Source organism: Lycorma delicatula, chromosome 1 (assembly GCF_047948215.1).
Source record: "Lycorma delicatula isolate Av1 chromosome 1, ASM4794821v1, whole genome shotgun sequence".
Taxonomy (NCBI): Eukaryota; Metazoa; Arthropoda; class Insecta; order Hemiptera; family Fulgoridae; genus Lycorma; species Lycorma delicatula.
In genome coordinates, this window is record NC_134455.1 from 148,130,297 (window position 1) to 148,155,192 (window position 24,896).

The window sequence follows — 24,896 nt, forward strand, 5'->3', positions numbered from 1 at the left end:
CTAATATGCATGCTCTATTCACTTCATCTACCCAACGATTCTCCTTATTTCATGTCTTACTCGATTCCTTTATGAAAACAAGTTTATATCAACAAACCTCATCGCTAAACAAAGAAGGAAAAATTTAAACTGTTACGAACACATTCTATATGACATTGACTTATTCTTTTTTCTTTTAATTTCATTCAGGCGGGAAGTTACGTTGCACAATATTAATTATTGTCGTTCTTTTGCGCATACTGTCATGCCCAAGATATATTTTACAATTATTCTTAATAGACGGTTAAAAGACGACAGTCAATTCTGTTTTCATGGAGCATAATCTTTGCGTGTTCCATTTACAGTTGTGTTTTTAGTTTGTTTATATTTTTTTTATTTGGGCCAACACAATTTTGTAAGATTTTTTTACTTTACATAATCAGAAAACGATTTTTTTTCTAAATGTTTATCGGTATTATTTTTTAAAATCATTAGTTTTTACCGTAAGTAGATATTTTATAAGGACTTTTAAAATAGAATATTTTGTTTTTAAATTTATAAACATGAGCTGCAGAAAAAGAAGTCACATCTGGACTTGCTTTTCCGAAGCAAGCCCTGGAAAAGCTTTGTGTAATCTTTGCCGTAGTTCAGTATCCTATGCTGGTGGGATGATTAGTAATCTATCTCGTCGTATTTAAAGTGTAACACCCAGGAGTAGATATTTCAAGACAAAAAAAATCCTTGTCCTGATTATGTTTTAGAAATGCATTATAACTTAAATCCTACTACGTCTACTGCGACTGAACCAAATGAATCGCAGCTATTAGCCCTTAAATTAACAAACCTTGTTGAATCGCCAAATCCTTCTTCTGTGCATCCAATAACATTTTTGTCCTAAAAAAAACACAACAGTTGTCCCTTACTTCCTTTGTTACAAAACCTGTCCCTCAAAGTAGATATTCAATTAATTAGGTTAATAACTAAAGAATGTCAACCTATTTCACTCGTTGAGGATGAAGAATTCAAGAAGTTTGTTCACATGTTAAACCCTGGGTATTCGCTTACTTGTCGGAAAACAATTATAACTAATTTAATTCCACAATTATAAGATAGAATTTCTTGTGAGATTCGTAAATCATTATATAATATAGAAGCATGCGCAATAACCACTGACAGTTGGAAATCAGTTTCAAATAATAATTATATGGCCATAACTATCTATTTCATTGACCATGATTGTAATTTAAAAACCCAGTTACTTACTTGTATGGATATTTGTAGTCAACATACGGCTGAAAACATTGCCATTGAATTACAACGTAAATTCAATGAATACGCTATTACTGACAAAATAGGAGCGGTTGTTAGTGACAATATAGCAAATTTAAAAGCTGCTATTCACAATTGTCAGCTACGCCATATTCCTTGCTTAGCGCATACAGTTAATTTAATTGTCCAAGCAAAAAAAATTAAAAATAATTAATTAAATCAAATCAATTAAATTAAATTAATTTAATTGTCTGAAGTAAAAAAAATTGTGGTAAAATCGAAGGCAATTTTCAAATTTTTTAAACGAAGTTCTCATGCTGCCTCCAGACTGCAAAACATGCAGCGAGAAATGAATTTTAAAGAATTAAAATTAAAACAGGAAGTGCCTACTCGATGGAACTCACTCCTGCACATGTTTAATAGATTATTAGAAACAAAAGAACCACTAATTTTGACTATCGCTTTGGTGAATCCTATTCTAAATAATATTTCATTTGATGAGTGGACAATTATAGCTGAAATGTGCAAATTATTGAAAATGTTTGAAGAGATAACTATTGAAATAAGTTCTCAAAAAACTGTCTATTGGCACGAGCAATGACAAGACATCTTCTACTCAAAATTCTGAAATCGTTAAAGTATGTAACAAGATATGTTAGACCAACTGCAAAATATATTTAAGGATGTTGAAAATAATAATATTTTGCTTGAAAGTATGCTATTAGATCCTCGCTTCAAAAAACAAGGCTTTAAAGATGAAGCATCTTACCAAAATGCTTACACAAAACTTTCACAGAAAGTTCGAAATATTCAGATCGAACAAGGCTATAGGTTTGAAACTGAACAAGAAATTATTGAACCCTCCATTTCAACTACATGGGAAGATTTTGATAAAAAATAACGCCAATTTTAACTAATTCAAACTCAACAGTAGCAGGAATTTTAGAGCTAGATAAATATATAAATGAACCGCTCATTTCAAGAACACAAAATCCTTTCTTTTGGTGGAAAGAAAGGCGGTTAATTTATCCAAGATTATTTAAAATAATGCAAATTAGACTTTGCATTCCTGCAACCTGTGTTCCCTGTGAACAATTTTTTTTCAAAAGCGGGACAGTTAATAACAGAAAGAAGAAATAGACTTATATCAAAGAATTTCGAAAAAAAATATATTTCTACTTGTAAATATGTAAAATACTATAAAGTATTTGAAAGGTATTAACTAATTATTTATTTTGCTTAATTTTTATTATTTTTCATTATTTTTTTGTGATAATAGAACCAACAATTTTTAAAAACAAAATGTTTTTGTGTGTCTGTGTTAGTGACTGTGCGCGTATTAGTAAAAACATCTAAGTAAATATAAAATAACATCGATGTGATAAAAAAACAGAATCAATGGCTCGTTCAAAAATAAGGTATGGTACAAGCTATATTATTTTAAATTATTCATTTTGTCATTTATAGCTTTAGAGAAATTAGTTTAAGATAAATTTTCTAGTTATAAATATTTTTACCCCCCGGGTTGCTCTAGTGGTGAACGCGTTTATACAAATCAGCTGATTTCGAAGTCGAGAATTCTAAGGTTCAAGTCCTAGTAAAGGCAGAAGATACTTTCATACGGATTTGAATACTAGATCGTGGATACCGGTGATCTTTGGTGGTTAGGTTTCAATTAATCACACATTTCAGAACTGGTCGACTGAGACTATACATGACTACACTTCATTTATACTCATACATATCACCCTTATTCACCTTATGAAGTAATTCCTGACGGTGCTTTTAAAGGTTAACAAGAAAAAAAGATATAAATACTTTTAATGAGTTGAAAAAAAATTCACTCATTTCGCTGAAGTTGATGATAAACAAAAAATGTTTTATGGGGCTTACAGAAAAAATTTAATTGTTTAAGATTATCTCGGTTAAATGGCACAGTTAATGAAAATATTTTATAATCAGAAGTAATAAATTTGCCAAATGTTCAATAAATATTAGTGATGGTGATGTAATAGGTTATGCGTCACGTGTGGAAAACAATAAGTAAATTAATAAAACAAACGCAAGCTAGAATTCGGAATGGTAGGAGGATCTCCCACTACAAGCTATGCATAAGAAAGATTGCTATGAATCGAATCGTAATTGAAAAAGATTTGGTTTCCCGTCGCCTATCCATTTCATTGTTAAGAATCGTAAAAAAGAATCGGTTTTCAGGAGAAACCGATTTTATTCTATTCTTTCGTTCAGTGTAAAGAATCGAATCTAAGGAACGACTCGTTCACGACTCATCCCATTACTAGTTTGTAAGTTGTCTCGTTGTACTGTCTTTGATTATATGCGAGTTATTACGTTATAAAATGAATAGCAAAATGGATGTTGCCGCCGACTGTGAAATACGTGGAGTCATACGTTTTTTTAAACCATCAAAAGGTTAAGCCGGCTGAAATTCATAGGAAGTTGGTTGCTGTGTAAGTTGATAATGTGACGAATGAAAGAATATCCAAAAATGGTGTAATCCTCAATCACCAACTAGACCAACAAAGGTTAAGCCACAGCCATTTGGACTCTGATAACCACAGTTTTTGGGATCGGTTTGGCAAACTGCTGATTGATTTCATGCCACGTGGAACGACTATAAATGCAGAAGCCTACTGCAAAACACTACGTTAGTTCGGCGCGTCATTCAGAATCGGCGACGTGGGCGGGTGGCCGACGGCGTCGTCCTGCTGCACGATAATGCACGTCCACATGTTGCGGGTCCGACACGTTATTTACTGAGAACATTTGGGTGGGAAATTTACAATGTTCCATCATATAGTTCGGACTTAGTTCCTTCTGACTACCATTTGTTTGGGCAATTGAAAGAAGTTTTGAGTGGTAAGCAATTCGCGGGTGAGACCTGAATTTTGTTCATGGTTCAGCAGATTAATATACACTACTATAAAAATTATAGCTGAGTACTTACAGATAAGTACGTAAAGAAGACAGACAAAACTATCTTATCAAAATCTATTGAGAAATTCTTTACGTTACCTAAAACATCCCGCATAAATTACAAATTGACTATGACAGTAAGATGTGATGCAAACCTGTTACTAAGAAGTTAAAAATTACTTCAAACTTCACTGGTTCATTTTAATGAATCAATAATCTTTTTTTAGCTTCTTTCAAAAACATATTCTTTTATTTGTTGTACAGAGTGATTCAAAGAAATGGGAAATTTTGAAAGTTGTGTTGGTAGCCGTGGGCGATTGGTACCACTTGATAAGTGGCGCCAGCCTCTCTAACCTAACCTGCCATTTAGTAGTCATGGATCCTTGGAGTAGTGCGCAACGTGCATTTGCTATCAAAGCGTTTTACAAAAACAATGACAGTGTGGAGGGAGCGCGTAGAGAATTTCGCCGTCATTTTAATCTGGGACGGTACGACCGTGTTCCATCAGCACATGCAATTAAAACATGGATATCTAATTTTGAGGAAACTGGTTCGGCAATGAAAAAGAAACCTCCAGGTCGTGAGCGAACCGTCCGTACACTGCAGAACGTTCAAGCTTTACAAGATGCTGTCACACGAAGTCCACATCGGTCAATCCGTCGTCTCTCAGCATCTTTGCAATTGCATAGTTCAAGTGTTCGAAGAATGTTAGTGAAGGACTTGCAATCCCATCCATACAAGTTGCAGATTGTCCAGGAACTGAAACCGAACGATGCAATTGTGCGAGCAAAATTCTGTAATGTAATGCTTCAGAAGCTAAATGATAACGAAGAGTTTGTTCACGAACTGTGGATGTCAGACGAAGCGCATTTCCACCTCAGTGGATTTGTTAACAAGCAAAATTTCAGATACTGGGCACAAGAAAACCCTACGCAGCTACACCAGCGTCCGTTGCACAGCCAGAAAGTGACCGTGTGGTGTGCTATTTCATCTTACGGTGTTATAGGCCCTTATTTTTTTGATGATGACAACGGTCTTGCGACTACAGTGACGTCGGCTCGTTACGTAGCCGTGCTTGAAACCTTTGTTGTGGAACAACAAAAGAGATTTCCACCGATTCTAAACTCAGCCTGGTTTCAACAAGACACAACTGAAAGTCACATACTGCACGAATATCGATGGCAGCTGTACGCCGATTGTTTGGACAACGTGTCATTTAACGAAATGGTGACATTAGATGGCCTCCCAGATCGCCTGATCTCTCAGCTTGCGATTACTTTTTGTGGCGTCACCTTAAAAGCAAAGTGTTCCACAGAAGACCTGCTACAACAGAAGAACTGAAGGCAAAGATCCGAGAAGCAATTGCGGAAATTCCAGTTGAGATGTTACGTCAAACCATGAACAATTTAACCAAGAGACTTCGTGAGTGTTTACGTAGAAGAGGAGGTCACCTGCAAGATGTCATCTTTAAAAAATAAACTAAAATGTATGTATCCTAAAATGGCAACATTTGTACAATTACATGAAATAAAATTCATTTTCTAAAAAAAAATTTTTATTAATGTTATTTAATTTCCCGTTTCTTTGAATCACTCTGTATTTTAAAAAAAAGGTATTCAGTTAAGTTTGTAAACTAAAGATGTCTAAACAATTGAAAAAAAAATTATTAAATACTTTGAAACTGAAGTTTGCCAGGCCACCACAATCATTAAGTTTATTGCAATGTCAACTGGTATGAGATCTGCTATCATATGCCTGTGAGCCAGTAGTGTTCTTAGTACCCCTTTTGCAGCTCCTACAAAAAGTCCAGTTGGTCCATTTAGATTATCAACCCAACCACGCAGTGGTTCCTTCCAAGAAGCTGTCACTATAAAAATAAATAAAACAGTTAAAACTAAAAACAAAGATCTTTTTTATTTTATGTTTATAAAATAAATTTAAAAATACATTGCTCAATAACTGATGTTAATCTTTTTTTTTTTTTTTAGTTAGTCCTCAATTAACCAGCATCTAATGTCAGTTTATTCTTGTAAATTATTTAAGACTGGTTATTTTTTGGTTTATTTTGAGAATCATAAAGTTAGTTTTAATCTATAAAGTATTTAAACCATCATGGATTTCGAGATTACTTAAATGTATTATTTAGAATGTATCACTTGGTTTTATGCTAGGAGTTCCATCAAAGAGCAAGAAGCAAATAGGAGTTTCCTACATTAAGAAAATTAGGTGTAAATGCTGCATTGATTTGTTAAGCACTGATCTAATCAACAAGGATAATTCTTCGTAAACCATTTTTGAATGGTTGTAAGCCAGGCTTTACAAAGACAGGAAATGTGCTGTTGATTAACACTGTTTATCTTGTGAGGAAAACAGCATACACAATGTCAGCATAACAATAATCAGGCTTATAAAAAGGCATCAGGCTTTTTATAAGCCTGATGCCTTTTTATAAGTAAATAACATTGTTCAAATGGAAGAATCCTAGAAGGATGAAGACACTCCAATATAAATTAATACTGTATGCAAATTTTTGCTGAGGCTGTGTTGTAATACAAGATAAGGACAAGGTATTCTTAAGAGCGAGCAATAAACTTCTGTTCACTGGCCAAACTGCAGCATCTGAGGTGTGGTGTAACATCATCTATAGCCTTGTGCAATAATTATTAATTAACAGAAAATGACAAATGAGATCAGTCTTAAATTATCTTAATAAATAATAATGCCTGCTCACATAGCATTTGAGACAAAAGAGTTTCTAGATAGTGAATATTCAGCAAAAATGGATAATATTATATACTTCACAGGTGCTAATCCAGTATAATATTTGGTATCACATGAAGGAGATTTTTAAGGTCACCAATCATCTGCTTAATTTAATTACCTTTGAGATGTCAGATACAGGTGAGATGAAATGCCTGAAGAAATTGTTAGAAGAAACTTAAGTAGGATATATATTAAGTAATTCTTTGAACAAGAGGAGGAACCAAATCTTCCACAAAGTGATGTAGTATAAGATGCAAGTTAACTATTTGTAAACTTATCAATAATAATGTTTTGAATGCATTTGTTTGTTATTGTTGTTTCATGGCTCATCATTTTTTTAAACTAAAAATATTTATAAAAAATAAAAACCATGTTTCAACATTAATAGTTTTTCTATTCAAAAAAAAAAAACAATTTTACTCTTTGCTAATAGTCATCCATTTACCATTTTTAGCTATAACTAAAAAATAAAAAATAAATCTATCATGCTTTAAAATAAAAAAATGTAATTGTAATTATTACATTAATTTATAATTTTGATTACTTACTATTAATTCAAGATTTAAATTTTCTCTCACTTACAATTATTGAAACTATGAATTTACAGATGTATATTTACTCTTAAAGAGGATTTTCAATTAATAATTGAATTATTTATTAGAATATTAATTTTCTTTTAGTTTTTTTAATAATAGACTTTTATAATTATTAAACGTATCATATAAAACTTAAAAAAGGAAATGTGTTTTAAAGTAGTACAAATTTAATGACTAATTTAATAAAAGGAAATTATAAAAAAAAATATGTAAATTAATAAATACTGCTATCATAGTGTCAATGACAAAATAATATATAAATTATTAAAACTTTATTAAACTTTGGATTATTGATATTTATCAGGTGTGTATATTAAAATCAAAACAAATACATTTAACTTAAAAACCACAACTAAATGTATTTAAAAATACAAATACTGTGTTTTTTTTAAATTTGTAACACCAGTGTTGGATGTTATTAAATTTACTCATTTCATTTTTAAATCTAATAATTCAGGTCAGCGGTTCTCAAATTGTGGTACACAGAACTTCTCAAGGTGATATGCAAATGGTCACAGTAAAAAAAAATTATTATACAAAAAATTTGAATTATAATTATTATAATACAAAATTATTAATACAGTAGTTATTTATTATTAGTAGTAGTATTTATTTATTGAGTGGTTTTCAAACTTTTATTAAAATACAAACAAACTGTATTGAAATACAAACTTTTATTTTAATACAAAGTACTTTATCATGCATTTCCTTTTTCCTTAATTTGAGGAAATTATTTGTGTATAGCACAGTAAGAGCATCAGTTAGCTAGCAGAAAGAACATGCAACACTGGAGCATTCTTACAAGCTACAGTGCACATACTTGTCTGTTCATGCATGAACAATATTGGCCACTATAATAAGGTTGACGTACCCAGCAGTTAAACAAGTCAGTTGTGGTTATCCTACAGACAGACAGGTACAGTTGCTTCCAGTATTTTACATATTCTATGATAATCTGATTTGAAAATATTGTAATTGTGCTAATCTTTCTTTTGATAAAGTTGAAGTGCTATTGGCATATATATATCTTGAAAGGGACTTTGTTCTTGTACACTTATTTATTTATGCATTTTGCTTAAAAATCTTTGCTGAGTTTAAACAACATAAAATATAGATCTAACATGGATAAGTGGCTTAATAGAGCAGCAATAGACAAAACATTGTCAGTTAAAAACTCAGTACCATCAAGCTGTACTTCAGAATCAGAATTTGTGGTGAGTCAAGATATGTTTCCTAATAAAATATTAAAAGTTATAAAAAAAAAATATTTCTAGTTCAATAATATTGGATTTACTGTCATGAATGTAAACAATGAGCAATGACCTCAATGTGTAATCTGCTTTGAAAGTTTTTCAAAGTAAAACATGAAAATTCTTGTTATTGAAATGGCACCTTACTGCTAAACATTAAATGTTTGAAAACAAACCTAAGGATTATTTTGTTTGAATATTGTCAGAGATAAACTGCATCTTTCTTAGTGTGCTTAAGAGTAGCAAAGTGTGGAAAAGCTCTTACAGTTGGTAAAGAGCTGTTGTTACCTGCTACGAAAGATATGGTATCTTGTATGTGAATCTTCAGCTAAAAAGCTAGATATACCTCTGTCAAATGTTACCCTGCACGATAGAATTGAAAGCATGGCATTAATTGTTAAAAGAGAACTTAATACTCATGTCAAAAACATTGCTTTTTTTGTTGTACAACTTGATGAGAGTACACAAACTTTTTTGCAGAAAAGTATTGGACGGAAGCAGTGCACTGACTTTTGTTCTGTTGGTGCTCAAGATGTGACAGGAAAATATGAAGATGTCACCAAAATAAAATCAATATAGAAAATTTTACCCTCACTCATTGCAGCATCTACAGAGAAGCTTCAGCAATAAAACAGATGCCTGAACAATTTAAACATCTTCTCCAGGAGACCGTCAAGGTGGTCAATTTTATTAAATTTCAGACTTTAGACTTTCTTTTATTTTTAAAACTGTGATCTAATATGAGCAGGGACCACATTCAGTTACTGCTCCATACATAGGTGAGATGGTTTGCTAAAGCAAAAATGATGAGCAGGTTATTTGAGCTACAATAGTGTGCAAATTAATCCGAACACAAATGTTATTTAACGAAAAGTAACTTTATTTAGAAAAAAAGATTATACGTACAATTTGTGAATATCTAGTAATTAATATATATTCTCCTCTACTGTTAATCACTTCAAGTACACAATTTGACATTAATTCAACAGAAGTACTACACAATTTTTGATTTCTTTTGTGATGAAACCATAATGAAGTAAATTTTTATGGTACAATTCATCTTTGAGAGTCACTTTTTGACTTTTGCCCAAAGATATTTAAGGTTTAAGTCTGAGGAGTTGCATGTCCACAGAAGCACTTTAAAGTTTCATTCTTAGAAAATTTTTACACTTTTTTGGCAGTATGGCGTGGTGCCAAATCTTGCTGGAACAATCCATTTCCTTATGGGAATTTGTTTTGGAATTGTGTCACAATCCTTTCTTTCAGAAACTCGATGTATCCATAACTTTTCAACATACCTACTGGAAGTAATGAGTAAGGACCTTCAAATGTAAAACAATCCCAAAAAAATTTTTTCTGAGGATGTTACTGATTGTTGGATATGAGTCAGTGATGTATTTTCATCTGATGCTTTTATAATTTATGGAACTCTCTACCCCTGAACATAAAAATGTGACTCATTAAAAAAAATAACATTTTCACAGCCTTCTTTGGTCCAGTTAGAATGTGCTTTGGCTCACAAATAGTTTTTTGGAACATTGTTGGTTTTAAAAGGCTTTAAAGATTTTAAAACTTTTTAGCTGGCCAACAAACTTCATCCACCTGCAAGAAGTTGACATCTAACAGGTTGTCATGTGTAAATCTGTTCCACTGGTTGATAATTCTCAATTTATGTTCACAGCAGATAATTTTGGGTCAGATTTACTTTTCTCATTAATAACTGATCTTTTGTTGGAGTAATTTTTCTTTTACTGCAACATTTGCTTTTCCTTTGAGGTGAAAAGTAACCAAACCAATTTCTTTAAACTGTTTTAAAATAGTATTCACTATTTCAAATCCAACACCACACTCAGAAGATATTTGTCAGTGTGCCATACTGGTATGCTTAGAAATGGAAGCATTTCAAATGCTCTCTTGGGAGTTATGTCCTTTATTATGTATTCAAGACACACAGAACAAAATGTAAGAAAATGTGATCTAATAAAAAATGAAATTAATTTTTACAAAACACTGTTTATAACATGAAAATTGCTAAATGACCAAAGAACATTAACTTTACATTACACAAACAACTTAAAGAATCAGTGTGGTCAAGCAGTGTAGCCGTAACAGAAATAAACAAAAAAATTTCCTGTGTTCAAATTAGTTTGCATGCTACTGTACATTCTCCTTCATCATTAGGTGTAGGTGTTCCTAATGGATACAGATTTTGATTTTGAACCGAGTCATTTCAATTAATAGACAAGCTGTGGATAACAATATTAGTCTGCAGATATTTTCAATTGCTTCAATGGCTTAAATTAAGTTTGCAAAGATGAAATAACAAATTGATTCTCTACAGGCAACAAAATAAAGGGATTCATCATAACGTGTCAAACTTTATCAATAATAGTTTTTTTTTAATGAAAACCTGCTTCTTTTTAAAATTTAGTAAATTTTGTGACAGTATACAATATTGAAATGAAAGATAATGTTGTTAATAATATAAATTGCCTTTGCCTAATGTTCACTTAATTTAAAAAAAAAAATATTTTAAAGAAGTCTATTCTGAATTCATATGATATGAAACCCTTTCATACTGGCTATCATTCCTGGAACCCTATCCAATAATGAAATAGAATGTTTGAATTAAAAAATATATTAAAGTTAATTGGATTATAAAAATATGGCACCATTATTTTGCAATAAAATTTAAACAGAGATTTATTTACAATGCTACGAGTAATAAATGTTTCATATAAATTTATTTGGAAAGAAATTTTAATCAAGAGAGCTGTGATATAACTAGCTATCATATTTGTTAAAAGATTTTAATTTCAAAAAGGGTGAAGGGAGATATAAAAAGGAATCTAATATATATATGTATATATATATATATACTCATTTTACAATAATAAGTTAGTAGTAATTCTATTTACTGTTTCTATTATTTTAAAAGAATTATGTTTTTGTATGAAGTAGATACTGTAAAAGGATTAGGGTTCTGAACAATTGTGCACTCTTTTCAATCATTAATTATATGTAATGTATTATCTAAACAATTTTAACAAGTAGTCCTCTAAACTCAAAACTTATATGAAGTTAAGTAACAATGAAATAAAAGCTTATTGATTGTAAATAAAATACTGTGATTGATTATTAGGTTTGGATGAAATTGTAATACAGGTAGTTTTATGAATGAACACAGTAGGCAACTTTTAAGAGGCAGGCAGACATTATGTGTTAGTCTTTATTCTTGTTATAGTTTTTAGTCTTTATCAAGCTATAATTCTCTATGATGACAGTCCTGGACTCTACTAGCATGTAAATCTGTTTGTTTGATTTTAGGTATCAAAATCTGAGTCTGAATTAATAATTTTATTAAAATTACATGTGATTAATTAAGAAAAATAAAGAGAAAATAGTAAAAATTAGAAGTTCTTTAATTTTATTAAAATTTACTACGGTATGAATTTTAAGTAATAACCATGTAAAAAATCTTGCGTCACCATCACTGATATGCAGCTATTATAAACTATCGTGTAGCTTCATGTAATATTTAGACATTCATGTTTAAATTTTGTATTCTTGTCAGGTATTTTCTTCATTATCAAAAAGTGCTTTCATCCTTTGAAGGAAAACTCCCATGGTGAAAACTTGCTTCATTCCAAAAAGCGTAACATATATAATGCTGTAATTATTTTTTTGGTGTTTAGATAGTACAATTTTTTATTTGAGAATTTTAAATGTATGCTCATATACTAGAAATTTTTTAATTTAATTACAAAAACCAGATCATTTCCAAAATAAATAAATCGGGTAACATCATAAAACATTTAATAGTTTAGTACAATGAACCCAGAACGTAGACAAGACATAGTTCTGTAGATATACATTGCATTGTTTGCTGTTTTCAGCATTGTTTCCAACAATTTTATCCAACATTGTTCTTTTCCCACAGCTCTCTTAAGATCTTCCTATTTTTACATGTAAGCTACTAAGTTTAATAATTTTTATAAACTCATGTGCTGTTATCTGGTTAGTATTTTTCCATTAACCTCCTTAGAAAATATGGAAAATGCTGAAAGTAATCCCATCATTGATTCCATCTTCCAGCATTTCTTGATTTATATCATACCACTTTTACTTCTTATCCTCTGTCCTTTCCAAGCTTCCAAGACCCCATTATTGATGATGCTATTTTTATCTTTACTTTTTTTGCTTGATATCTGTTTTCACACCCCTATGTTTAACCTATCGACTGGACACTACAATAGATTTTTGTGATACTCTTGAATTTGTCCTCTAGTATCATACCAAAATCCTTTCAAGGATTCCTTTTAAATTCTCTTAACATATCTTTCGCTTCATCTCTTTTCTTTCATTAAAGCTACCTGACTTTTTAATTTTTGTTTTTACAATTTCACTTGTTTGTTCTTTGATACATTTTTACTTCTACATTTACTTCCCTTCCTCTTGTAAATTACCTTCCATTACTCTGTAAATTCTTTCTTTGTTAAACTCTCATAGTTGCATTTCTTCTTCTTGAAATTTACTGCACTGTCTTTCCTTTATTATCACACAATTCCTTTTTCCCTTAAGAATTTACAAGCTAAATTTTAGCTTGAGCAATCCACAGTGTGCTCCTCTAATGCCTATATCCACTATGTTATATTGAATATCCGGTTAACTATATTCTACACGTTTTTCCATTCCTTGAAATTAATTTCTTGTACCTATTTGTGTTAAGTAAATATTTTATTCTTCTCTTATAATATAAATTTAACATTTTTGTTTGTTTTATCACTCTTTCTTTGTTTAATGGACAAATGTGCCTTAATTCAAGTCCTTTACACTTAATAGCTAACATAATGCCATTTAATACTTTAAATGCCCATGTTATCAGCAATATTGAATTTAATTAATAGCACTTTCTCGGCATTAATTATTACTGTCGATTTTTCAGTAAGTCTAATTTTTTAGATAAATAAACAATAAATAATTCTTTCATTTAGAATTAATAAATAAATAGTGGTGAAAACATACTTCCTTACCTATTGATGGTCTTACAATAGCTACAGGTAAATTATCACAATTTTCCAAAAGTACTTGTTCAGCTAAAGCTTTTGTGAATGTGTATGTATTTGGCCTGTTTCCAATGATCCTATTCAAGAAAAGAATAAAAACGAATTAACATTTTGCTATAGTGTAGAATAAAATCTATAGTTGTTAGTTTATTGGTATATTTGAAATACTAATAAATGTTACTTGCCATCATAATTATAAGATATTAATTAATTAAGATCAGTTATTAAACTTAAGTCTGCAGGAAAATCAAAACTTGATTATTTGACAAATTACTTGTATCTAAGTTGCTTTTCAGTAGGAACAAAGAATTCATTATTGTATTATGACAAATTACATTTGGAAAAAATGATTCTAACTCTCTTCAGAAAATAACTATAAAAAATAAAAAAAGTGGTATAAAATCTTAAATAAATCCATTAAAATAAAAAGAAATGTTTGATTACAGTTAGGTGTTTGGGTACAACACAGAAACTATGGCATGTCATCACAATAGAAGTCTTTAAATCCTAGAACTAAAGCAAGTCGGGTGAAGAACAGAATGAAAGTAATCTTGATAGTATTTACTGCCATCAGGTTGTAGATCATTATGATCCACAACATAAAACAAAAAAAATAGATATTTTCAAGATATCTCATTTATCTTCAGGATATGTTTTGCTCAAAAGTAATAAAAGTGAAGATTAAGTGACTGGAAAAATCATGACAGTGTCTCCACCCATTTCTTGTACCTTGGTCAAAAACTAAATATTCTTTTAACATATTTCCAAGCACCTTAATCATCCAGTTAATTTTGGTTATTTCCTAAGTTAAAAATGTTACTTAGAAGGTGTGATTTGAGAGCAGAGGTAACATTATGAAAAGCACATCACAGTTGAATGCCATTCTAAAACATGATTTTCTGAAATGATCAGAACAATTGGAAATGATCAGAACAATGTTGTGCTAAATGTTAATCACAAGGATCAAACTTTGACAGAGAAAATCATTTTACATGTTATGAAATGATTTTGTTTTAATATGATTTTAAGTGTAATACATGTATTTTTTGAATAGACTTCATATTATGGTAGGATTCAGTAGCAGATATCTAATAATTGCAAAACAGCAGCCAGTCTAATAGTTCGCAAAACAATTTATCTAAACTGACCAAATATAATTCCAAACATTCTTATTTACTTTCTAATAAAATCACAAGTTAATTCTGTAATTTTCACTTTTATTTTTTCTTTTGTAGAAGTGTATTTCTTTAAGAATTAGGGAATTTTGGAAATTTGTGATTTTTTTTAATGGAAATAAGGAGAATGTATGAATTGGACTGTAGATGACCATTTAATATATTGTATGGCCAAATTTCGGAATTCTTTTTATTTCTGAGGTTATTTTGATTTCAGCTTGCTTAAATTATACAATGCTGTTTTGATAGTTCATTTTTTCTGGTTATAAAATGTTATTTATAATCAAGGATTGTCTAAGCTGGTTTAAGTAGAATAATTAAATCTTTTTGTTTTCTTCTAGAAATTTCTATGCATTGTAGAAGTGTACCAGTGAATGTTCTGTTAATGTTTAAAAATTTTTTTAAATAATTTTTATTGACTGAACAAATATTTGTTTTAAAAATTTTAACTTATCAAAAATGTAAATGTGAAAGAGAAAAAATTTTTAAAAAACATTACTGAAGATGGGCTTAGGCCATGAAGCGCTTTCATGGAAACAGAAAGTAACATATGAGTGTTTTTTATTTCTGTACTTGTGAAGTGGCTGAATAAGTTTATATTTTGTAATTAGCTAGAATTTACATATGGAGGAAATATGGACTACAAAAAAAATTGATTTATATAAATAAATTATTAGATAAATGTATAATTTTTGTTATGTACACATGATTAATATACAGTTCAATTAGTATATAAATAAAAATTTTAACAAAGAAAAACATAAAATATAAAAGAATATAACATTAGATTTACTGCGTTAGAAAATGAGGTAAATCTCACTGTGGCGTTATAGAGTTGAGGATTTCATCATCAAGAGATTCAACACACTGAATTATTGAATCTGGTTTGGCTGGGGGAGGATACACTTTTTCCATTACAGTGACCTCATTGCAGTTGCAATATGCAGTTGAAACATGTACTAAAGCCTGTTAAAAAGAAAACAAATGCAAATATTGAAATAGAGCATTACATATTACAACAATAACTTAACAGTGAAGTTCAGTAAATAATTATTACACAACAAGAAAAGTTCAACAAGACTCGATTGAACAAGTTGAGAACAGATGAAAACAAAGTTGTTTTCTTAAATTAAAATCTTGCAAAATGTTTGTAATGAATCTTTTGATACAACTAATATTAGTTAGCCCTAAGTTAAGGATGTTTGAGCTGATTTATAATATTAAATAAGTAAAAGAAAATATTTCTTTTTATACATAGAGATATTCTATCTGAAGTGTACTGCTTACTTAACTAAACTATATGAAAATATAGACCTATAATAATATTAAGAAAAATATTATTCTTAGGGTGGGCAAGGGAAGTTTGTTATTGACACATTTATTTTTTAGCTCACCCATCTGCAAAAGTCAATGCAGCTAAATCACTTCAGACAGAATGATTTAGAAATAATTACAGGATGTTAAACATTATGATTTAATAATTAATCTAACTTTAGCTACTGGATTCAGTTACTAAGTAGTGCTAAAATAGAAGTAACAAAACTTGAAAATGAGATTGTGTTTCCATTTCCTTAAATTGTATTAATTAAAGAATTTCTATTGAAACCAATTGCCAAACTTAGATAATTTGCTTTTCTTAGATAAGTGTAAAACAGCAAGCTAAATAAGTTTTACCTTTTTGGGACCTCGTACCTTGAATATGTATAAAAATCGAAATGCTGCGGATGAAACGCCTCATTCTGAAGAATTTGTTTAATGGTTATAATAAGTAAAGAGATAGTGTTGGTAATTATTGTAAACAAAGCCAGACTGTCTAGATCATTTAGTAATATAATGTCACACTACATATAAAGTATTTGTATATGTTACATTTAGTAATCCTGGAACATAAAAGTTCTAATTTATACTACCAGAAAGATTTTTTGCAGTCTTAGTAAGTAGCTGTTTAAGGACGTAACCCCTCTTTTCATATCTTTTTATGTTAGAAGTGTTTCTTAGCTACAGTTTTATTATAGATCTGTATTTATAAATATATTTAGACATTAGTATGTATTCTGATGCTACATATATTTGCTATGCTAAAGATGCTAAATATATTTAGACATTAGTATGTATTCTGATGCTTATGAATGAGAAATAATAATTTAATCAAATAATGGGTTTGATAAAAGACCAGTGTATGACTGGATTCAGTTTGTTCAAAGTTTAGAGTTTCCAATTTGCTTAAAATGTTTATTATTTTGAAATTTTTCCAAATGTTTTTAAGTTTTTACTGTGTCAATTTGATTTCAGTGATGCAATTCTGATTCAAAAGCAATTTTGGCTGATGGCAGGCTTCAGGGTGATGCTTATCAACTATTTATAAATATTACCAAAATAAACATTACCTTCAAATCTAACCTTAGTTCATTATCTAGGTTTTAGTTTTCAAAAAAATTTCAACTTGTGGGTATTCCAGGATAGTTTATTGACCATAAGTATTCAATTTAAACAAATTTTAATGAAGATTTAATGTAATCATTCCTTTAGATTTCTTCGTCATGATATTCTGCCTTCCTACAATAGGCCTGCCTGCTATGTATATTCCCCTGCTCTACGAGCAGGGGAAAATACATAGAATGTTGAGAATGTTGCTGGAAAAATACATAGATACATATGTTGCTGGAAAGGGGAAAAATACATAGAATGTTTGAGTCATGTGACTCAAACATTCCAGCTTTCTTCTGAGCAAGTTTAATGTCCTCTAGCTCTTATCCTAATTAATTTAGAAGCACTATGTTTGTTGCCTTATTCGTCCATGGAATTTCCAATTTTTGATGGGAATCGTGTAATATTTTACCATTTTTATTAAGAAGGTCCGTTATCAAGTTTTGTTTGTCTGCATATTACATTTAATTTCCTTCTTATCTGAATTAATTCTTCAAATGTTCTATCACTGACACACTTTCTTTTGTAATTTTTCAGGAATTACTTTTTTGGGTGTGCCTTTTTAATATAGTCAAAAATTTTAAGTTTTTCAGTCATCCTTTGTATTTTTCCTTTGATTGCAGTAACCTTAGGAATTCAGGGACTGCTTTTCAGTAGTTTCCCAGATACTACCTTTTTCTTTCATTTACCATTGATGCTAAACATTTTTTTGCTTTTAAAATCATTGAATAATTTTATTTTTCATTTAGTATTATACCTCAGCAGTAGTCAGTTTCTAGGATTGTTGGCAATCAAATGTATCAGTGAGATGGTTATTTTACCTTTTGTGACTGATCATGTGGATCAGCATTTAAATCTGAATGGTGTGAGATTTATTATTGATTTCTGCTGTTGGTTTTTACTCTTAAGGAATTCCAAATTTTTTAGATATTGCTCTATTTTTAAGAAAGATATAACATCTTTTAATATTTTATTTATTTTTATAATTTCTTTAATTTATTTTGTCATTTTTATAATGATATGTTTAAGATGTATGCTATTTTAAGATGTCATATGTTTCTTAATTTTTTACACTGACTTCCAGTGAAATGTATTAGATTACATTACTCCCTGTAAAAAATATTATCCTCTCTTGTCTTTATCTTACTGCAAAATTCTTATTAATGTATTGCACTTTTTTTAAATTATTTCTAAGTTCTGTTTATGTTAAATACAACACTTTAGAATCATTATAGTTATTGCTAATCTTTTTTCAATATTTGTGATTTTTTTCTCCAAACTGATAGATAATTTTCCAAATTTCCAGGTTTTGATTTGTGAATCAATCTGATTTTCTTCCTACATTCAGAGTGGAAGACAATGTGAAAAACTAAGGAATCTCTTATCTGTAACATTGAGGAAGTAACTGGGAATATGGTGATAATGGCACTAGTGCTTCATTATCGATGTCATCCAATGAAGAAAAGGATGAGACGCCAGAATATGATTGTTGAGTAGAACAGTTTATGAGGAGAATTGATTCATAAAATCAGTTTTATTAGCTTGTCCCTCTTCAATAGGTTTTAAAAAGTTGGCAATTTAAATATTTCAAATCACTTTTATAATAACTATTAAGGTATGTTTATTAGCTAAAAATATTATCACAGCTTGTGGCCAAATCCAGATGAATCAACCCTAAGCAACAAAAGGACATCCATGTACCATTCCTGCTAAAGAATGGTTAAAAAAGACAGTGCAATTAATACAAAAAAAAAAAATTAAAAGCCAAAGGAATCTGTGTTTACATTCATTGAATTGAACAATGTAGCTTTTCTTATGTACTCTTTTAGAGTGTTTTTAGATCATTAGGCTGCTTTGAGTATTATTTTGCAATATTTTCAATATAAAAAATTCTTATCAGCAATGCGGTTAACTTCTCATTAGGAGCATTCATTAGTTATGAATACATTTTTTTGTTAACCAATTACTCTGTGCTATATTTAGAAAGTAAGTCATTCAAAAATTTTAGCTTTAAAAGACAATAAAATAATTTTTATAATTATACGAATTTAAAAAAAAAAAAATATTGTTCACAGATCAAGTTATCTTTATTATTCTCTAAAGTATGCAATTCTTTATTTTAATTTTTTACTTATATTATTTATTGCTGTACTAAAATGGTTGTTTTATTGTTTATACAAGGTCTGTAAATAAAGAAATGAGACTGGTTCAGAAAAAATTTTTATTTACAATCCAATTATACATGGACTCTATCACCTTCGAAATAGTTCCCTTGGGAAGCCACGCAACGCTTCAAACAGTTTTTCCACTCTTCAGAGCAGTGTTGGAACTCAGAAACCAGAATGTCCTTCAGATAATCGGTTATATTTTTAAAAATGTTTTCCACTGTTCCAAAATGGTGTCCTTAGAGGTGTTTTTTTAAAGTTGGGAACAGGAAAAAGTCACAGGGATTCAAGTCAGAATTTTTTTCTTTGCCAAAAACTCATTAATTGAGAGTGCAGTGTGACAAGGTGCATTGTCATGATGCAGCATCCAGTTGCCTTTGAAGACTGGTTTCACGCGAGAACTCTTTTCTGCAGTCTTTCAAGAATTTCTCGATAAACATAGTGATTTACAGTCTGTCCTGTAGGCAAAAATTCCTTATGGACAATGCCATTACTATCGAAGAAACAAATTAGCATGGTTTTGATTTTTGTTTTGCTAATTTTTGCGATGTGGTGAGTTTGAGGTGTGCCACTCCTTGCTCTGGCATTTTGTTTCTGGGTCATACTCAAATACTCATATCAAAGATTCATCACCAGTAATAGACACATTTTTACATTTTTTAGAAAATCAGTGACAGTTTCAATTCACCCTAGAAGGTTGCAGCACACTTGCACCCTGTTGTTTTTCTCTTCAACAGTAAGGTTTTTTGGGACCAATTCTGCACAGATTTTTTCATATCCAATTTGTTTGTAAAAATTTGATGGACTATGGTATGGTTGAAATTCAATTGTTTTGCAATCATTCTGACAGTTAATTGTCACACCGTTCGTACCCTATCAAGTCTCTGATTTGCACAACACTGTTGTCACTTTTTGACGTTAATGGTCTTCCACAGCGTGGATCGTCAACAACTGTTTCCCGGCCATATGAAAATGCTTTAAATCATTTAAAAACTTAGGCTCTTGACAGAGCGTCATCTCCATCCACATGCCCTTTTCAATTTTGAAAAATTTTCAGTAGCATTCTCACAGAGTATACCACAAAACTTGATTGCATGTTGCTCATAATTCTTATCACTCATTTTTGTAATGCACAACAAAAACTCATTTCACGAAAAGTTTTTTTACGTCACTCGTGGAAACAATAGACTTTTAACCTCTGGGACTACTGTTAGGTATTCCTTCAGAGGATGAGATGAGTGACAATTTTTGTAGCGTGAGAAAATGCCATGCCTGACCGGGATTCGAACCCGGGACCTCTGGATGAAAGGCTGTGATGCTACCACAATAGACCACAGATGCAACAATAGACTGAAAATATTAACATATAATATAAATCAACTGTTCATACAACCATATGTTTACTAGTAACTTTACATTGTTGCTACTTTGGCTGTCAAAAAATTAATCTCATTACTTTATTTACAGAATTCATATAATAATTTAATAATATTTAATTAATATTAATTAAAGAAAGAAAACGTTAGTGTTAATATTCATTAAAAAAATCTCTAATTCTGTTGTAAATAAATAAACACATACATTTATATATAGCAGTTTTAATCAAAATGTCAATGAAGGTTGTTTAACTAATACAGTTTATAAATTCTTATCTGTTTCCCTTTAGCCGTGTCTGATGATTTATGACGTTCTGGACGATCTTTCCCGCGACGATGATCTGGACTGTATTTTTTCTCAAAATGAGGCGGGTAGGCCTTCTTTAGAGGCTTTCCGGGCCAATTTTGCCGTTTTGGGTTATCAAGACTCCGCGGGATGAGACTCACTGGCTTGTCGGTTATTCTGCCGAGGTCCGCTCCTGGTTGAGGAGGCGTGATAAGATATTCGTTGACTGGAATTGTTGCGCGGTATAGGATTATGGGGTTGCGACGTGCTGCTTTAAGTGTCAAGGTTACGCCTTGTCGGTAAATATTGGCCCGAGACGGGGGTTTGCGGACACTGCGCTGGTCCACGTAGTTTTCGTCTATGTCCGAACAAGGACGGTAAATTCCCTTGTCCGGCCTGTTTAAAGTTTGGTAAGCCGCTTGAGCATTCCGTTACCAGTCGGGACTGCCCGGCTTAAGTCAGGGCGTTCGATTTGAATATTAAGAGGACCTATTATGGCCGGTAATTTACATTTTTCCCGCTCGGGCTTAACGAGGCCTTATCAGGTCCCTTGGAGGGTCTCGATCTTTTTCAATTGGTTCCAGAAGCCGGGTGGCTTGGGGCGGCATCACCGTCTACTACATGCAGACACTGTCCTTGACTTTACTTGTCTCTTGTGTGGTAAGAGTTTTGCTCGCCCGCATGCAGCTATTTGCCATTACTCCAAATGCCGTGGTCCTCCCTCCGACCCTCTCCCGTTTGTTTGCGCTCTGTGTTCGGCCGGGTTCCGTTCTCGTAGGGGTCTTTCGACTCACTGTCGCTACTGGCATCCGGCCTTGCGGATGGAGGAAAGACTTCGTGCTGCATCCGCGTCCACCCTTTCTTGGGACACTGTTTGGACCCATGACAAGGATTCTATTTTACTCTAGTTCTTTGGATCGACTCTTGATACCTCTCTTTATACCTCGCTTTTGCGCCCCAGGTTGTCCTCGAAATCGGCTAAGCAGATCCGTGACAAGATTGCTCTTCTTCGCTCGAAGGGGTTGTTGCCCCCAGTGTCGTTGGTGAGCATTTTGTTTCCGCCTCTCTTGTAGCTGCTGTTGGTTCCGTTGGCCTCGGCTCTTCATCTTTGTCTCTGGCTTCTTCTTCTGGGACATTTTGTCAAGACTGGTCTGAATGTCTCCGTCAATATTGGCTCGGCTGCGACCACGTACATCCTCTGGCTATAGAGCTTGCTGAGGTTTGGGGAGCCGATCACTATCCCGATGCTGCCTGGATTGACCAGTTCGCTGATCATTTGGCGTCTCAGGTGTTGGCTGATTTCTGGGCTAAATCTGCCGCGACTTCTTCCCATGCCCGTTTTGGTCGGCTGCCGTCGAGCGGTCGGGCCATTTCAAGCGACGGCGCTATGCGACGACCCAGGAACATTTCCGGGGTTGTCCATCCAAGCTGGGTGATCTGGTTAGGAAGAATTGCTTGGGTGACATGCTTCCTGGAGAAAACGCTTCTCTGCCATCGACCCAGGTTCGTGCTACTTATGAGGCCTTGTGGAGTGATCCTTGATCTTGCGGCCTGGTCTTGTCGGTTTCTCAGGGTTCTCCCACCTGTGGCTCTGTTACCAGTTCGGAGGTTGTGCGCGGCTTAAACGAGTTAAAAAGAGGTGTGCCCCTAGTCCTGATGGTGTTCGTCGGGATACGTTATTCTGTGTACTTGACCTTAATGATGTTTTTGATGGCCTATTTAATCTTCTACTGTGGTCTGGCCGTTATCCTTCCTGTTGGCGGCGGAACTTAACGTCCCTTATTCCCAATAAAGGACTTTTCCTTGAAGACAGGTCTTTACCTGTTTTCCATTTCTGGGTGGCGGCCGTTCACAGTCAGCAATCTTTTCGCTAGGTTGTTTAGTGGGGTTCTAGAGGGCAAGCTTCGTGCCAATGTGTCCCTCTCGTCCGCGCAACGCGGTAACGGGTGTTTTATTAACGTTCACCTGATAGATAGGACCATATCTTCAGGAAAGAAAGGTAGCCTGTGCGCCGCTGTGCTTGATATCGCCAAAGCCTTCGATTGTGTTTTTCATGAAGCTATCTTAGGGGTTTTGCGTGCTTCATAGTCAGCTCGTTGCGATTGTCGGAGAGATGTATAGTGGGAATTCTACTACCTTTAAGGAGTGTGGTGGATTGAAATTGCGCTTGCTAAGGGCTGTTAAGCAGGGGGATCCTCTCTTCCCTGTATTGTTCAATCTAGTCCTTGACCCTCTGATTCATCGTCTTTAGACCGCGTTTGGTTCTTTCGTTTTAGACCGTGTTAGTTTAAACCCACCGGGTTAGTCTATTGGTGAACGCGTCTTCCCAAATCAGCTGATTTGGAAGTCGAGAGTTCCAGCGTTCAAGTCCTAGTAAAGCCAGTTGTTTTTACACGGATTTTAATTCTAGGTCGTGGATACCGGTGTTCTTTGGTGGTTGGGTTTCAATTAACCACACATCTCAGGAATGGTCGAACTGAGAATGTACAGGACTACGCTTCGTTTACACTCATACATATCATCCTCTGAAGTATTATCTCAACGGTAGTTACCGGAGGCTAAACAAGAAAAAGAAAAAAAGACCGCGTTAGTTAGCCTGTCTTAGCTTTCGGCGACGACTTTGTGCTCCTGTTTCAGGACAAAAGCTCTCTGAAACCTGCTGTTTCTGAGGTATCCTTGTATCTCCTCTCTGTTGGCCTCGGTCTATCTCCAGACAAGTGTGCTGCCTTTTGTGTGCAGCGGAAAGGCAAAACGTGGGTTGGGTCGGATTTGGTTGCTACAGTCGACCTGTCTCTCTCCGATGTCTAGGCGTCTCCGATGAACTCCGCTAGTTGGGCGCTTATTTTATTACCCTAGCCACAGGAATCTTCAATTCTCGTGAGATAGCTTTGGCTTGTGACTGCGTCAGGCGGCATACTTTGAAACCTCGTCCGAAGCTGGATTAGTTGTACTATGTCTTGCCCGGCTTTTACTATTTACTTATTTTGCAGCTCTCGTCCGTGAACCAGTTTAAGCGTTTAGATGCTATGATCCGCCGGGTCGTTGAGGAAATACTTCCGCTTTGTATATTCAACGGCGTGTTGTATTCCCGGCATATTGATGGCGGTTTGGGGGTCCCTCGGCTGGCTGACCTGATGTGTGCTGCTGCCCTTCGTGCCTTTTGCAGCTTGCAAACCCTCAGCGATGAGGCGGATTTGCGGATTTTGGTCGAGGGTGAGCGCCCACGTTATGAATTGGTGGCCTGTTCTATGGGCCTCTCTTGGCGGGCTCTTTTTCTAGCATTGATCGTTGGAAATGAACTTTCATTGCTTCTTACTGTCATTGTTCTCATGAGAACAAGAGTATTGTTGACACTGTCTGTTAGACTGGAAATGATTTGTGTATCAAAATTTATGTAACTGATACTGATGTCTGTTATGACAGCATCAAGCCTTTGATTAACAGCCTATGGGCTGGCAAGAGTTGAAATTGAGTAATGATTGATGCTGTAGAATCACTGTTGAATATGTTGGGTGTCAGTTAAAAGATTTTGTAAAAAAAATCATGTCATAGGCTTATTTTCAGGCTTTCAAGAATGATAAAAATTTTGTATGTTGTTTCTTATCAAATT

The 24,896-nt window shown here is 32.8% G+C and overlaps 1 protein-coding gene across 1 annotated transcript in view; it reads right to left on the reverse strand.

The window, feature by feature from the left end:
- The window catches only part of LOC142323983 (putative fatty acyl-CoA reductase CG5065), a 102,472-nt gene that overhangs the window by 16,220 nt on the left and 61,356 nt on the right, over positions 1 to 24,896 (reverse strand). Inside the window, exons 4-6 of the mRNA XM_075364450.1 lie at positions 15,853 to 15,998; positions 13,825 to 13,934; positions 5,857 to 6,049 (exon numbers count right to left, since the gene is read on the reverse strand). Of these exons, the coding sequence (XP_075220565.1) occupies positions 5,857 to 6,049; positions 13,825 to 13,934; positions 15,853 to 15,998 (449 nt within the window). The remainder of the gene's footprint in view (positions 1 to 5,856; positions 6,050 to 13,824; positions 13,935 to 15,852; positions 15,999 to 24,896) is intronic.